At 40.6% G+C, this 12,873-nt stretch overlaps 1 protein-coding gene across 3 annotated transcripts in view; it reads left to right on the top strand.

The window, feature by feature from the left end:
* The window catches only part of LOC122564151 (AP-2 complex subunit beta), a 310,855-nt gene that overhangs the window by 115,491 nt on the left and 182,491 nt on the right, over positions 1–12,873 (top strand). For all 3 annotated transcript variants that reach the window (XM_043718785.1, XM_043718786.1, XM_043718784.1), the window contains exon 14: positions 1,395–1,593. In XM_043718785.1, coding sequence (XP_043574720.1) covers positions 1,395–1,593 — 199 coding nt within the window. The remainder of the gene's footprint in view (positions 1–1,394; positions 1,594–12,873) is intronic.

The raw sequence follows: 12,873 nt of genomic DNA, 5'->3' as shown, positions 1-12,873 counted from the left end.
TACACACTCTCTCTCACACACTCTCTCTCACACACTCTCTCACACACACTCTCTCTCACACTCTCTCTCACACTCTCTCTCACACTCACAACCCCCACCCCAGACAGACAGACACACACAAACAGGCAAAGACCCACATGCACGCATATATTTTGTGGGGTGAATTTGTATTTGCAGAGTTACATTGTACTTTGCTCAAAAACTGCATGAATTCATGTAAAACTCTTCTCTCACTTTTCAGATTAGAATCAGTCTAAACATCATGGCATAGACAGAGAAAACAGGGGGCTAACACTTTCAACATATTGTCTATCTAACACTCATTGTTACAGCTAACCTGAGAATGCAACTTTTTAAAAAAAAGGGTTTTGTGATTTACCCATGAAAGAAGTGAAACTATCATGGTATTCGAACAGATGAAAGGCTCAACAGATAATCAAGGTATTTTTCAATGTATAATTTCAGTTACATCACTGTAACTTTTTGCTATAAATTCTGTGCCTTAGAATTGTGCCCTCCACTATCACCTGATGAAGGAGCAGTGCTCCGAAAGCTAGTGTGCTTCCAATTAAACCTTTTGGACTATAACCTGGTGTTGTGTGATTTTTAACTTTCTTCACACATGCTATTCTGTCATCTTGACTTCTGCTTCTCACTTAAACTTCTAAAGCTGTCTTCACCTAAACCCTTCTTTCTTTGAAGTTATCAAAGTCATTAAAGTTTTCACTGGCGAGCAGTCTTGTCTGGAGTTGTAGTTTGTGTCTTTATTATTATCTCACTCTGTACAGTGCTGAGATGCAGGAGTGTGATTGTCAGTACCTGAGTGAAGAGGCTTGAACTGTTGCCCAGAAACACAGTTGCTGAGCATCTGTGGAAATTTCAATTTTCAACTGATTTAATAGCTGGTACAATGAGGGAGCATACTGCTGTGATGTGGATAACCGGTTGCTCTGTAAAATGTGACCAGACAGCTGATGAGTGACTGAGTTTCACTGCCTTTGATTATAATAGTAACTCATTCCATAAAAGTTTGGTCAATACCCTCAATTCACTCTCAATTTGCACTGTTACCGCTGATATGCATCTGTTTCACTGTTGGCTTTTGTACATTTTCATTAACATCTATAACTTATAAGCACCACCGTCTGTAGTATATCTAAAGATAAGGCAAACTGCAATTGTTGGAGGGTCTGTATCTCAAATGCCTAAATGTTATCCAAATGACCATCATTTTCCAAACCATATGTACAGATATATGATAAGTGAATCAGTGACGGATGCATTGCATTCTACTGTCAATTATTTCGCAAATGTCTGCTAGTGCTCCTCATTTGAAATTATTCCTTGTACTTTATAGGCACCAATCTTTAATGCTACATTTCTCTCTCCTTTAGAATTGAGCCTGATAGTCCAGTTGGGCCAGCCCCTGCAGCAAACTTGACTTTGGAGCAACAGCCTCAAGTTATTCCATCCCAAGGTGACCTTCTGGGTGACCTGCTGAACCTTGACCTGGGTCCCCCTGTCAATGTGCCACAGATGTCTTCAATGCAGATGGGAGCTGTGGATCTTTTGGGAGGTGGATTAGACAGTCTGGTATGTGATTTGTGATTTTTTTTTTGTTTTGATTTGATCCAAATTTTGGAGAAAACAAACTCATGATCGATATGTTGAACCCTGGGCACTCATTTCACAAAGGAGCTGCAGAGCTAGTCAGTTAAATGATTGTGTCCTTTAAATATTACAAAGTGAAAAATAAGCAACATTATGTTTACTCTTGAAAAATACAGATTTTCAGTTAGAATGTTTAACATGTGAGAAAGTGATATCCTGAGACAAAATGTGTGCAGTTGAGAAACAATTAGATGCTTCCAACTCTACTGAAATTACAGTGAGGCAGATTAGTGCTGATAGTGGACAAGCCAAACACTTAAAGGAGAAGGAAAATGCAGATTTTCTTGACATTTTAAGACGTTAAGTGGTGTACATCCTTGAATAAAAGTTAGTTAAACTTGAAAGGGGGAGAAGAAAAGGCATTTCAGTCATGAGTCTTTTTCCAGTTTATGAAGATTTATGATTTTGGAAGCGTTGGGCATACCCTTGAGAATCTTACCCATGTTTTCCTGCCATTTGCCTCCCTGCATTAAGCATTGTAGCTGTTTTGAGTTCATAGAACTACAAATTCTTGCTAGGATTAATACACTAAATACTGTAGCGCTGTGTAGAACACATTTCTGGTCATATTTTGTCAAGGCTATTGAGGTTTGAGGGATTGCACCATAGAAACACAAACCAGGAGCACGAGTGAGCTATTCGGCTCTTTAAGCGTGCTCCACCATTCACTATCATCAGAACGGATCCTCCATCTTATTACCGTTGTCTTGCATTGTCCCATACCTCTTGTGCCTTTAAAGTCCAAAAATAATCTGTCTGTTTCTTGGATGTATTGAGTGATTTGGCTTCCACAGTCTTCTGTAGTAGGAAATTCCGCAGGCTCACTACCCTTATTGAGTATAGTAATTGTTCCTTATCTCAGTCTTAAATAATCTATCCCATATCTTGAGATTGTATCCCCTGGTTCTAGACTCCCTAGCTAGAGGAAACATCTTCCCTGCATCCAGTCTAGTTTGTATTGTATATGTTTCAATCACATCTTCTGTCATCCTTCTAAACTCTGGTGAATCGACAACACTTTACCAACACCTTCCACCTCGACCTCAAATTCACCTGGACCGTCTCAGACTCCTCCCTCCCCTTCCTACACCTTTCCATTTCTATCTTGGGTGACCGAATCGACAATTCCTGAAGAAGGGCTTATGCCCGAAACGTCGATTCTCCTGTTCCTTGGATGCTGCCTGACCTGCTGCGCTTTTCCAGCAACACATTTTCAGCTCTGATCTCCAGCATCTGCAGTCCTCACTTTCTCCTCTAGTGAATACAAGTCCAGTTGATACAATCTTTCCACATGGGACAGTCCTGCCATCCCCAGTATTAGCCCAGTGAACCTCTATGATAGGTATATCCTTTCTTATGCAGAGATACCAAACTTGTATACAATACAGCATTGTACTGAAGGCCAATATGCCATTTCCTACCCTAATTGTCCAGTTGATACAATCTTTCCACATGGGACAGTCCTGCCATCCCCAGTATTAGCCCAGTGAACCTCTATGATAGGTATATCCTTTCTTATGCAGGGATACCAAACTTGTACACAATACAGCATTGTACTGAAGGCCAATATGCCATTTCCTACCCTAATTTGTTGTACTTTCCCTGCCTACTGCCATTGACTTCTGTACAAGAACCCCCAGACCCCTTTGTACATCCTCACCTCCCATATATTACGGATTTAAATACCACTCTTCCTTTCTGCTTTTCACATCAAAGTGCATAACTTCATAGTTAGCCACATTGTGCCGCAACTGCTGTGTGTTTACACGTTCATTCAATTAAATCACCTAGCAGCCTCCTTGCATCCATCTCTCACCTCTCAGTCCCACCCAACTTCATGTCATTAGCAAACTTAGAATTATTTCATTTGATTCACTCATCAAAGCCAGTTTTTTATATATACACACACACACACACACACACACACACACACACATATATATATATAAGCTGGAGCCCGAGCATTAATCCTTGCGATGCACCACTAGACAACTCAGAAAAAGGCTCATTCATACCCACTCTGTTTTCTGTCTGTTAGCTAATTCTCAGTCCATGCCAATATATTATCCCCATTCCATGTGCTTTAACTTTGCCCACGAACCTCTTATGAGGGACTTTATCAAAAGCCTTCTAAAAATCCAAATATACCGCACTCACTGGTTCTCCCTTTTCTATTAGTTATATCTTCCCAAAGCTCCAGGAGATTTGTTAAGCATGATTTGCCTTTCGTAAACCCATGCTTGCTTTGTCCACCTCTGTTAGTGCTTTCCCTGTGTTCTGTCGTCCTGTCACTTATAATAGACTCTTGCATTTTGGGCTCTTGCGGCACAATGTTAGTGTCCCTACCAGGAGACTTAGGTTCAAGTCCCACCTGTTCCACAGGTATGTGGTAATAACTCTGAATAGAGAAAATGTAGCATCTAACACTTTCCCTACTGCTATGATGTTAGGCCAACTGGTCTGTAATTCTCAGATTTTTCTCTCCCTCTTTTATATACTGTATAGCGAGGTTACATTTGCCACTTTCCAGTCTGTAGGCACTGCTTCAGAATCGATAGAATTTTGGAACATGAACACCTATGCATCCCGTATTTCCAAGGCAACTTCCTCCAGTACTCTGGGATGCAGCATCTGCCCTAGTGATTGTGAGCCTTTAACCCCGTGAACATTCCCAGCGCCATTTTCTTATTAATACTGATTCCGCCATCTCATGAGACTGTCAGTTCCCTAATGTTTCTGTGAGGTTATTTGTGCCCTCTTTTGTGAAGACAGCATTAAAATTAGTGCTTGATTCTTCTGCCATTTCTTTGTTCATTTCTAGCCCTACATCTCCAATCTTCACAACTAATTTTAAATTTAAACAAAAAAAAAGCAATTGCAGATGTTGGAAATCAGAAGCAAAAAATAGAAATGGCTGGAGAAACTCAGCTCTGGCAACATCTGTCGAGAGAAAGCAGAGTTGATGTTTCGGGTCCAGCGACCAGAGTTCAGAAGAAGGGTCACTGGATCTTGAAATGTTAACTGTGCTTATCTTCACAGATACTGCCTGACCTGAATTTCTCCATCCATTTCTGTAATCTTAAATTTCAGCAGAGTTGCCAGTTTAATGTATTTGTATTGTGGACCATATCTGGTTTAGTCTTTGGAACAACTCAGACAGATTTCTTTGGGTAACCAAATCTCGTTAGCTCTTCACAAGGGATTATGTTGCTTCACTTGCAGCCTACACTTGACATTCCCAAAAAAGCTGCTCTATCATGGGCTCAGTGACTGCTTGTATTCTAGTTGTTCACATTCCTATGACTGTTCCCATGAATTCTGGAACCTTCATTGCACAAGTCATCTCTCAGGTATAAGTTAATTTCTTTTCCCAACAGCAAACTTCACCACGCCACTATGTGTCCTGTCCTCTAATCTAGCTTGGTTGCAGAAATGCTTATGAATTTCCTTCAATCTTCATCATGGCTGCTGTGAACTGTTATGATGTGAAGGAGCTGGTGTTGGACAAGGGTGAACAAAGTTAAAAATCACACAGCACCAGGTTATAGTCCGACTGGTTTAATTGGAAGTACAAGCTTTCAGTGTGCTGTTCCTTTGTCAGGTGGCTGGCTGGTGTTGTGTGATTTTTAACTATGAACTGTTAGTAGCACCCGGCTTCTTCTGAGACCTCTCAGCTCCAAGGACTTTTCCTGAGTCCTGACCTAGCTGCCTACTAACTCTGATAACTTGTTCCTGAGTTCTAATAGACCATAGATATCTATCTGCTCTTGAATTCTGAGTCCCTAAATGTGTAGACTCTGCATAGTTTAGTTCTATTTGCAGTCCAGCCAAACTGTTATTTTTGCGTACAGTTTACATTTCTTCCTATCTGTCATCTTCTCCAAGTAACTGTGACCCCAGAAGCACTCTTCAGTGATCCTTGAACTGTTACGGATGGCCTAATGAAAACCTTGTGACCAATCCTGCCTTTGTCCCTCGTCAATATTAAATGTAACTTTTATTTGGAGCAGTCAAATTAGCAGGGTGACTTGAATATGGTAACCCTTAACTGTCTGTTCCTGAATGTTGAATGACTCTGTGCTGGTGCAGACAGCATAAAATTGCATACACAGAAAAGTAATTGATCAAAATACCTTCATTTTCTACGTATACCTTGGGAAACTGTGGAAAAATAAGGGCTATCTTATTATGAGAGCTGACATCATAGGGCATATGTGTGTAACCAGTATGACTTCAGTGAGTACAGTATAGCACAAGTACACTGAGCAATCAGAGGTCTTGACTTTGGTATCGTAAGTTGTACCTTATTGAATTCATCAAATTTCTTCTGTGAGTCTTTTAATTTGGAGATTAGTTTAATGTCCAATTCAGTGTTGCTCCCAATAAGAACTTGCTGGAGTGACTTTTTATTTGCCCTGAAATGCTAGTTCTGATTTTGAGAGAAAAAAATAATTTCCAAGTTTGATTTGATGTGTTAGGGTAAAGTAATTCAGTCAAATAATTTTGATTTGTTAAGAGGTTTTAAATTGTTTGTAGGTAGTGTCAAAGTCTCAGTTCCAGTTTTTGTTTGGTTTCTCACATCGTCGGTAGAGGAGCTGAAGAAATTAAATTGTCCTATGATTTTGTTTTTGGTGTCTAAATGACTAATTTAAGCAAAGATATCATCTCAACCCCAGTATGTTGCTTCAGGTGTTCTTCAGGACAGTGTCCCAGGCTGAACCACCTTCAGCTGCTCCATTAATGACCTACTCTCCATCGTAAAGTTAGAAATGATGATGTCTGCGACTGACTGCACAATGTTCAATTCTATTTGCAATTCCTCACTAAAGCATTCTGAGAGTGTGTAGACAGACCTGGACAGCATTCAGGCATTTGGTGATAAGTGGCCATTCCCATCAAGAAAGTATCTAATCACTTCCTGTTGACATTGAACAGCATTATCATTGTTGAATTTCCCATCACCGTGATCCTGGGGTCAGTAATCGGTCTGAAACTCAAACGAGCCAGTCACTAAATAGCGTGGCTACAAGAGCAGATCAAGAGGCTTGGAATCCTGCAATGGATAAGTTACCTTTTTATTTGCCAAATTCTATCCTTTATATCTACAATGCAAAAGTTATGAGTGCAATAGAATGCTCTTTAATTTCACTGGCTGATTGCCACTTCACTGATGCTTATGCTCAAGGCTATCCAGGACAATACATTGCATTTTGTCCATACCCTGTGCACCACGTTTAACATTGCCACTAGTGCACTGTGGCAGCAATATGTAGCACATACAAAATGCACTGCAGCAACTCATCAAATCTCCTGCAATGGAATCTTCCAAACCCGTGATCTCTACCACCTAGAAACATAGGGCAGCAAGGAAAAACTATAACCAATACGTTCTCCTCCAAGTTGCACATCATCCTGACTTGGTAAATCTCAATGTTCTGTCATTGTTGCTGGATCAAAATCATGGAGCTCCCTCCCTTGTCGCGTTTTGAGCATATTTAGATGATGTGACCTACTGCAGTTTCAGGAAGCAACTCAACCACCAGCTTCTCAAGGATAGTTTTACATGAATTCGATTGGACATACAACAAAGAAACAGAGCATTTCACCTAAACAGTTCCTGCAAGTAATTCTGCTTCACTTGATTTGCCTTTCAACTTTCCTCACCTAATTCTAACATTGTAACCATCAACTCCCTTCTCCCTCACTGATAATTTTTAATCAATCTGTTCAAAGATATTGTTGCACAACTCTGGAGCAGGTGGGATGGAGTCCTAAATCTGGGCCTCCTGGATCAGAGATAGGAACACTATCACTGCACCGTAAGATTAATTGGAAGCACACTAGCCTTCAGAGCGACGCTCCTTCATCACCGAAAGCTAGTGCTTCCAGTTAAACCTGTTGGACTATAACCTGGTGTTGTGTGATTTTTAACTTTGTATATCCCAGTCCAACACCGCCATCTCCAAATCATGCACCATAAGAGCCTTTGTTGTTCTTCAGGCTTCTTCTGAATTCCTGATTGGTGACTGTCTTATGTTGACTATCTCTAGTTACATTCATTCACGCAAGAGGAAAGTTTTTTTTTGTTTTTTTATCCACTCTATCCAAGCCTTCCATAATTTCAAGACGTCTGTTAGGTCACCCCTCAACCTGTTACAAGACAAAAGACCTTTAACCATTTAATCATTTCCTAATGTCTAGACCCAGGTATTTCTGCAACTTCTCCAGCTCCTCTATATCTTTATGTAATATGATGACCAGAATTGCATGCCTTACTACAAGTGTGGTCAAAGCAAGATTCAGTTTTGTTTAGCTTAACTTTCCTATTTTTAAATTCTAATTTTCAGGAAATAAGACCTAGTTCTTGGGTATTTTCCCCCCACAGATTTCCATGTGATAAGTGACTTCTGCCTATCAAATGGGCGATCTGGCATTCATAAAATTATGCTGAGCTTCATCTGTTAGGAAAAATAAATGCTAACCTTGTCAGCAACACCCATATTGTATGAAGGAATAATAAGAAAAGCATGTTTTTGCCTTTGCTGGCTTTTAATATATTGTCAAATCAAATGCCAGCACTGTGCAAGTTGGCATATAAAGAATGATCACTGAGAGACTGGTATCTGTGTAGCTGTTGGAGAAAGTGAGGACTGCAGATGCTGGAGATCAGAGTTGAGAGTGTGGCACTGGAAAAGCAGAGCAGGTCAGGCAGTATCCGAGGAGCAGGAGAGTCGATGTTTCAGGCAAGAACCCTTCGTCAGGAATGTCGATTCTCCTGCTCCTCGGATGCTGCCTGATCTGCTGTGCTTTTCTAGCACCACACTCTCGACTCTGTGTAACTGTGTCCAGGATTAGAGGGAAATGCAGGAGAGAGGGAGAGAGTGATAGAAGGAAATCTAAAAACCTTTGGCCAATAATTGTAAAGCAACTCCTGCTCCACTACTGTAATTTTGGCACAAGGTATCTTTTTCCCTAGGTTGGGGGATTTCAAGGCTAGTGGGCATATTTGTAAGGTGAGAGGAGAAAGATTTTAAAAAAGGCAAGGGACAACTTTTTTTACACTGAGCACGGTTCGTGTGTGGAATGAATTTCCAGGAAAAGTGGTGGATGCAGGTACAGTTAGAACGTTTGGATAAGGTAATGAATATGAAACGTTTGGAGGGAAATAGTTTAACGCAGGCAAGGGGGATGAGTTGAGGTTGGGATTATGGTCAGCATGGAGTGGTTGAACCAAAGGGTCTGTTTCCGTGCTGTGAGAGTCCAACTTTATGACTTTTAAGTGCTGCAGGGAAAAACTCAGTGGAGATTTCCAGTCTTTCTTACCTTGAAACATTCTCCAATGTCAGAAAAAAACAGGATAAAATCTAGATTTTAGAAACAAAAATGTGGCGGTCAAATTCCAGTCACTCATTTCTATCATTGATTAATGAGTGTGTTGCAGCCTTGTGGCTACAGAATCCTCTACCATTGGTCCTGATTAAGTGTTTTCTTTTTAAACAGTCCCAGTGCCAGCTTCCTCTTGGTCAGTGTTTCTGTCCAGGGTTAATTCCATATGTGGTGTTGGACCAACTCTCTGCCCAGACATATTGCTGTCAGATTAATTCACCACAGATGTCCCAGCAGAGAGCTAAATGGGAAATAATGACACAGCTCGGAGGAGGAAATAGTATAGTGGTCATAAAAGGAGTTCCAGATGACAAAAAGAAATAAATTGATGTAAAACATTGGGTCAATTTTTAAGACAATCAAAAATGTAATAATTCTTGGACACAAATTGAAAAGAAACAGATGAATCGAAAAGTACCAACATATATGTGTATTAATTAGCAGTGGCATTACTCCTCCACATGGCATTTAAGTGGATCATATGTATAGGGGCTTTAATTAATACATCCCTACAGGGAAGGAATGACACCCACCACAAAGTTGTGCCTTATCATTGCAGGGAGTCACATTGTTTGTATGTTAGTTATTTTAGTTTTATGGGGTTGCTGGGATTTGACTGGGATTTTATACCTACTGTTAACAAATCAGAACAGGTTGAACTTGGTGATAGTTGCTGATGTGGACCCTGATAGCACGTATCTCTATTTAACAGCCCACAAAAATGAAAACATTGACTCCAGTTCTACCCTTCACCACACACTGCAGGCAGACCCACCCATGCTTGCCTCCATCACAGGAACCTTACCCTGCCTCAACTTCATCACAGTGAGCCAGGCACTGCATCACACTCATTGCCAAGGGTTCTCAGCTCTGGGATTGACTGCCCTGTGATCCTGAGCTTGAGTAAAAGCAGTTGAAAAGAATTGTAGCTGGGAGAGAGGGTGAAATTAACAACTTAAATGCCGTTATTAAAGTAAAGGTGAGCAATTGGCAATCAGGTAGATATTTCAAACTCTCTTCCACAAACAGCAGTAGATATTGGATCAGTTGTTCATTTTAAATCTGAGATAGACACTTTTTCGTTAAGCAAGGGTAGTGAGGGATATGGCCCAAAGGCAGGAATACAGCGTTAGGCCTCTCATCAGCCATGATCTCGCTGAATTGTGCAAAGGGCTCAAAGGGGCTGAATGGCCCACTCCTGTTCCTATGTTCCTATCACTGTGCAGAGAGGCATTCAGAAATTCCTCCACATCTGGAATTGGGTCAATGAACCTTCTCTGGATTGTATGCAATGTAGAATAATTTTCCTCGGATGCGGGGACCAAGGTTCATGGTATTCCAGCTATGCCTTGTATTGTTTTAGCAAAACCTCTCTATTTTTATACTCCATTCTCTTTGAAATAAACGTTAACAGTCCATCTGCCCTCCCTATTACCCAAAGAACTTCAGTACTTTTGGGGTTCATGTATAAGGCCCAGCCCAATCCCTATGTGCTGCTGCAACTTTCTATAGTCTTTCAGTTCTTCCTGCCAAAGTGCATGAGTTCACATTTTTCCACATAAAATTCCATTTGCCATGTATTTGCCCATTCATTTAACAAACTGACTTCACAACATTGAGAAGATGAATGGGACACTTTCATTTATGCCCTGAAGAATTGAACATATCGGTAAGGGTGCTGTTGTTCAGTTATACGGGCCATTTATGAGACCACAGCTCAAATCCTGTAAATAGCTTTCGACCCCTCAATTAAGGAGGGTATTCAAGGGAGGATTACTGGATTGATACCAGAACTGAGTGGACCATCTAATGAGGAAAGGTTGGAGAGGCTGGGCTTGGTTCCACTGGAGTTTAGTGTGGGGGCTGACTTGGTTGGAATACATAAGAACCCAGATGGTCTTGATAAGGTAGACAAAGTTAAAAATCACACAATACCAGGTTATAGTCCAACAGGTTTACTAGCTTTCGGAGAACCAGTCCTTCATCAGGTGGTTGAAGGAGCATCGCTCCAAAAGCTAGTGCTTCCAAATAAACCTTTCGGACTATAACCTGGTGTTGTGTGATTTTTAACTTTGACTACCCCAGTCCAACACCGGCACCTCCAAGTCTTGATAAGGTAAATGTGACCTCTTGTAGGTCAATCCATAATAAGAGGGCACTGTATTAAAATTAGAACTCACTCTTTCAGGACAGAAATGAGAACAATTAATTTCTGAGGGTTGTACAGGTTTTAACTCTGCCTCAAATATTGTAGCTTTTGGACTTTGGTGAATACTGGCAATTTGAGTACTACCCTTCACACATATGTTCATTGCCAGTTTCTATTGGACGCGTTCCAAGTGTAGTGCTGATAAAGTGTTGTCTTGTATTTTTGTTGGAAAATGTTTGGGACCATGAAAATGACTGGAATAGAATGATCAGGATTAGACTCTCTCATATTCAATTTTTAATGCTAATTTATTGCTTATAGTGCTTAGCTTTTTAACTGAAATGTTGAGTATAAAGCATAACTTTGATTTTTGTGTTAATTACTTTGTCTGAAGCATGCATGACATGATGGGGCAGGTCTGTTTTTGGTTCTTCAAATCACGTGCACCAGCTAAAGAAAGATGCAGAATGTTTTCGAAGCCAGATTCCAAGCATATGAAGAAAATGAAAAGAGATGAAGAAAAAGCTTCAGAAGGGTTTGCTGACAAGTTCAAATACTTCTCTCCTTTGTGCAAACCATTTTCTTTCAAGAGTGTGTTGAATTTTGTTTTCTCTGAGGAATCAATTTTAGAGTGTATGGTTTTGCTCAAAGAATTGATTGAACTCATAACTGTGAGAATGCACAGCTCAGGTATTCTAAGCCAGTAAAAGCAAAATATATATCAAGTTCTAATCCCTGTTTAGGATTAGAAGCTGCTATGGCTCTAGTTACTTGAAGGCATTTGTGTGAATTGATATCACTATGGCACTTCTGCCTGGTAGTATCCAGTATGGAGCCTAAATAATAATTATCTGGTGTTCTGATCTGTGCCTTTAAGGCAATGAACATGCCCCAGAAAGAACCATCGCCCCTTGATCTTGTAGCATGACACATTTCTGAATACCCTGCTATCAAGATCTTGGGGATTATCATTGGCATGAACCTGACCGAGACCAGCCATATAAATATTGTGCCTCCAAGAGTTGGTCAGAAACTAGCAATTCTGTAGAAGGTAATTCACCTCCTGTCTCCTCAATGCCTGTCTTTTAGCGACAGGTCTGGTGTGTGATGGAGTATTCTCCACTTGGATCTGGAGATGCCAATGTTTGAAGCTTTCAAGCATCTTGAATTCATCCAGGACAAAGCAGCCTATTTGAGTACTTTCAACCACTCTTCAACCCACCACTTTCAACATCCGCTCCCTTCACCACTTACACATTGGCTGTAATGGTATACCATCTATGAGATGCACTGCAGTAATTCACCAAGGCATTTTCCCAAACTATGACATGACTACTGTTGACCATCATCTCTGTAATTGAAGGGCAAGGACAGCAGGTGCAAGGAAATATCACCTGAAAGTTCTCTTCCAAATCGCACATCATTCTTACTTTGAAAATAGTGATGGAAAAGGATAGATGTGATCTAAAAATTAAAGTTCTTAATTAACATCAGGCCAATTTTGATGGTATTAGGCAGGAGCTTTCAGAAGTTGATTGGGAGAGGCTTTTCTCAGGTAAAGGAACAGTTAGAAATTGGGAGCCTTTCAAAAATGAGGTAGAGAATTCAGAGCTGAAAATGTGTTGCTGGAAAAGCGCAGCAGGTCAGGCAGCATCCAGGGAACAGGA

The sequence above is a fragment of the Chiloscyllium plagiosum genome, chromosome 28 (genome assembly GCF_004010195.1).
Source record: "Chiloscyllium plagiosum isolate BGI_BamShark_2017 chromosome 28, ASM401019v2, whole genome shotgun sequence".
Taxonomy (NCBI): domain Eukaryota; kingdom Metazoa; phylum Chordata; class Chondrichthyes; order Orectolobiformes; family Hemiscylliidae; genus Chiloscyllium; species Chiloscyllium plagiosum.
This window is presented reverse-complemented; position numbering and strand designations above follow the sequence as displayed.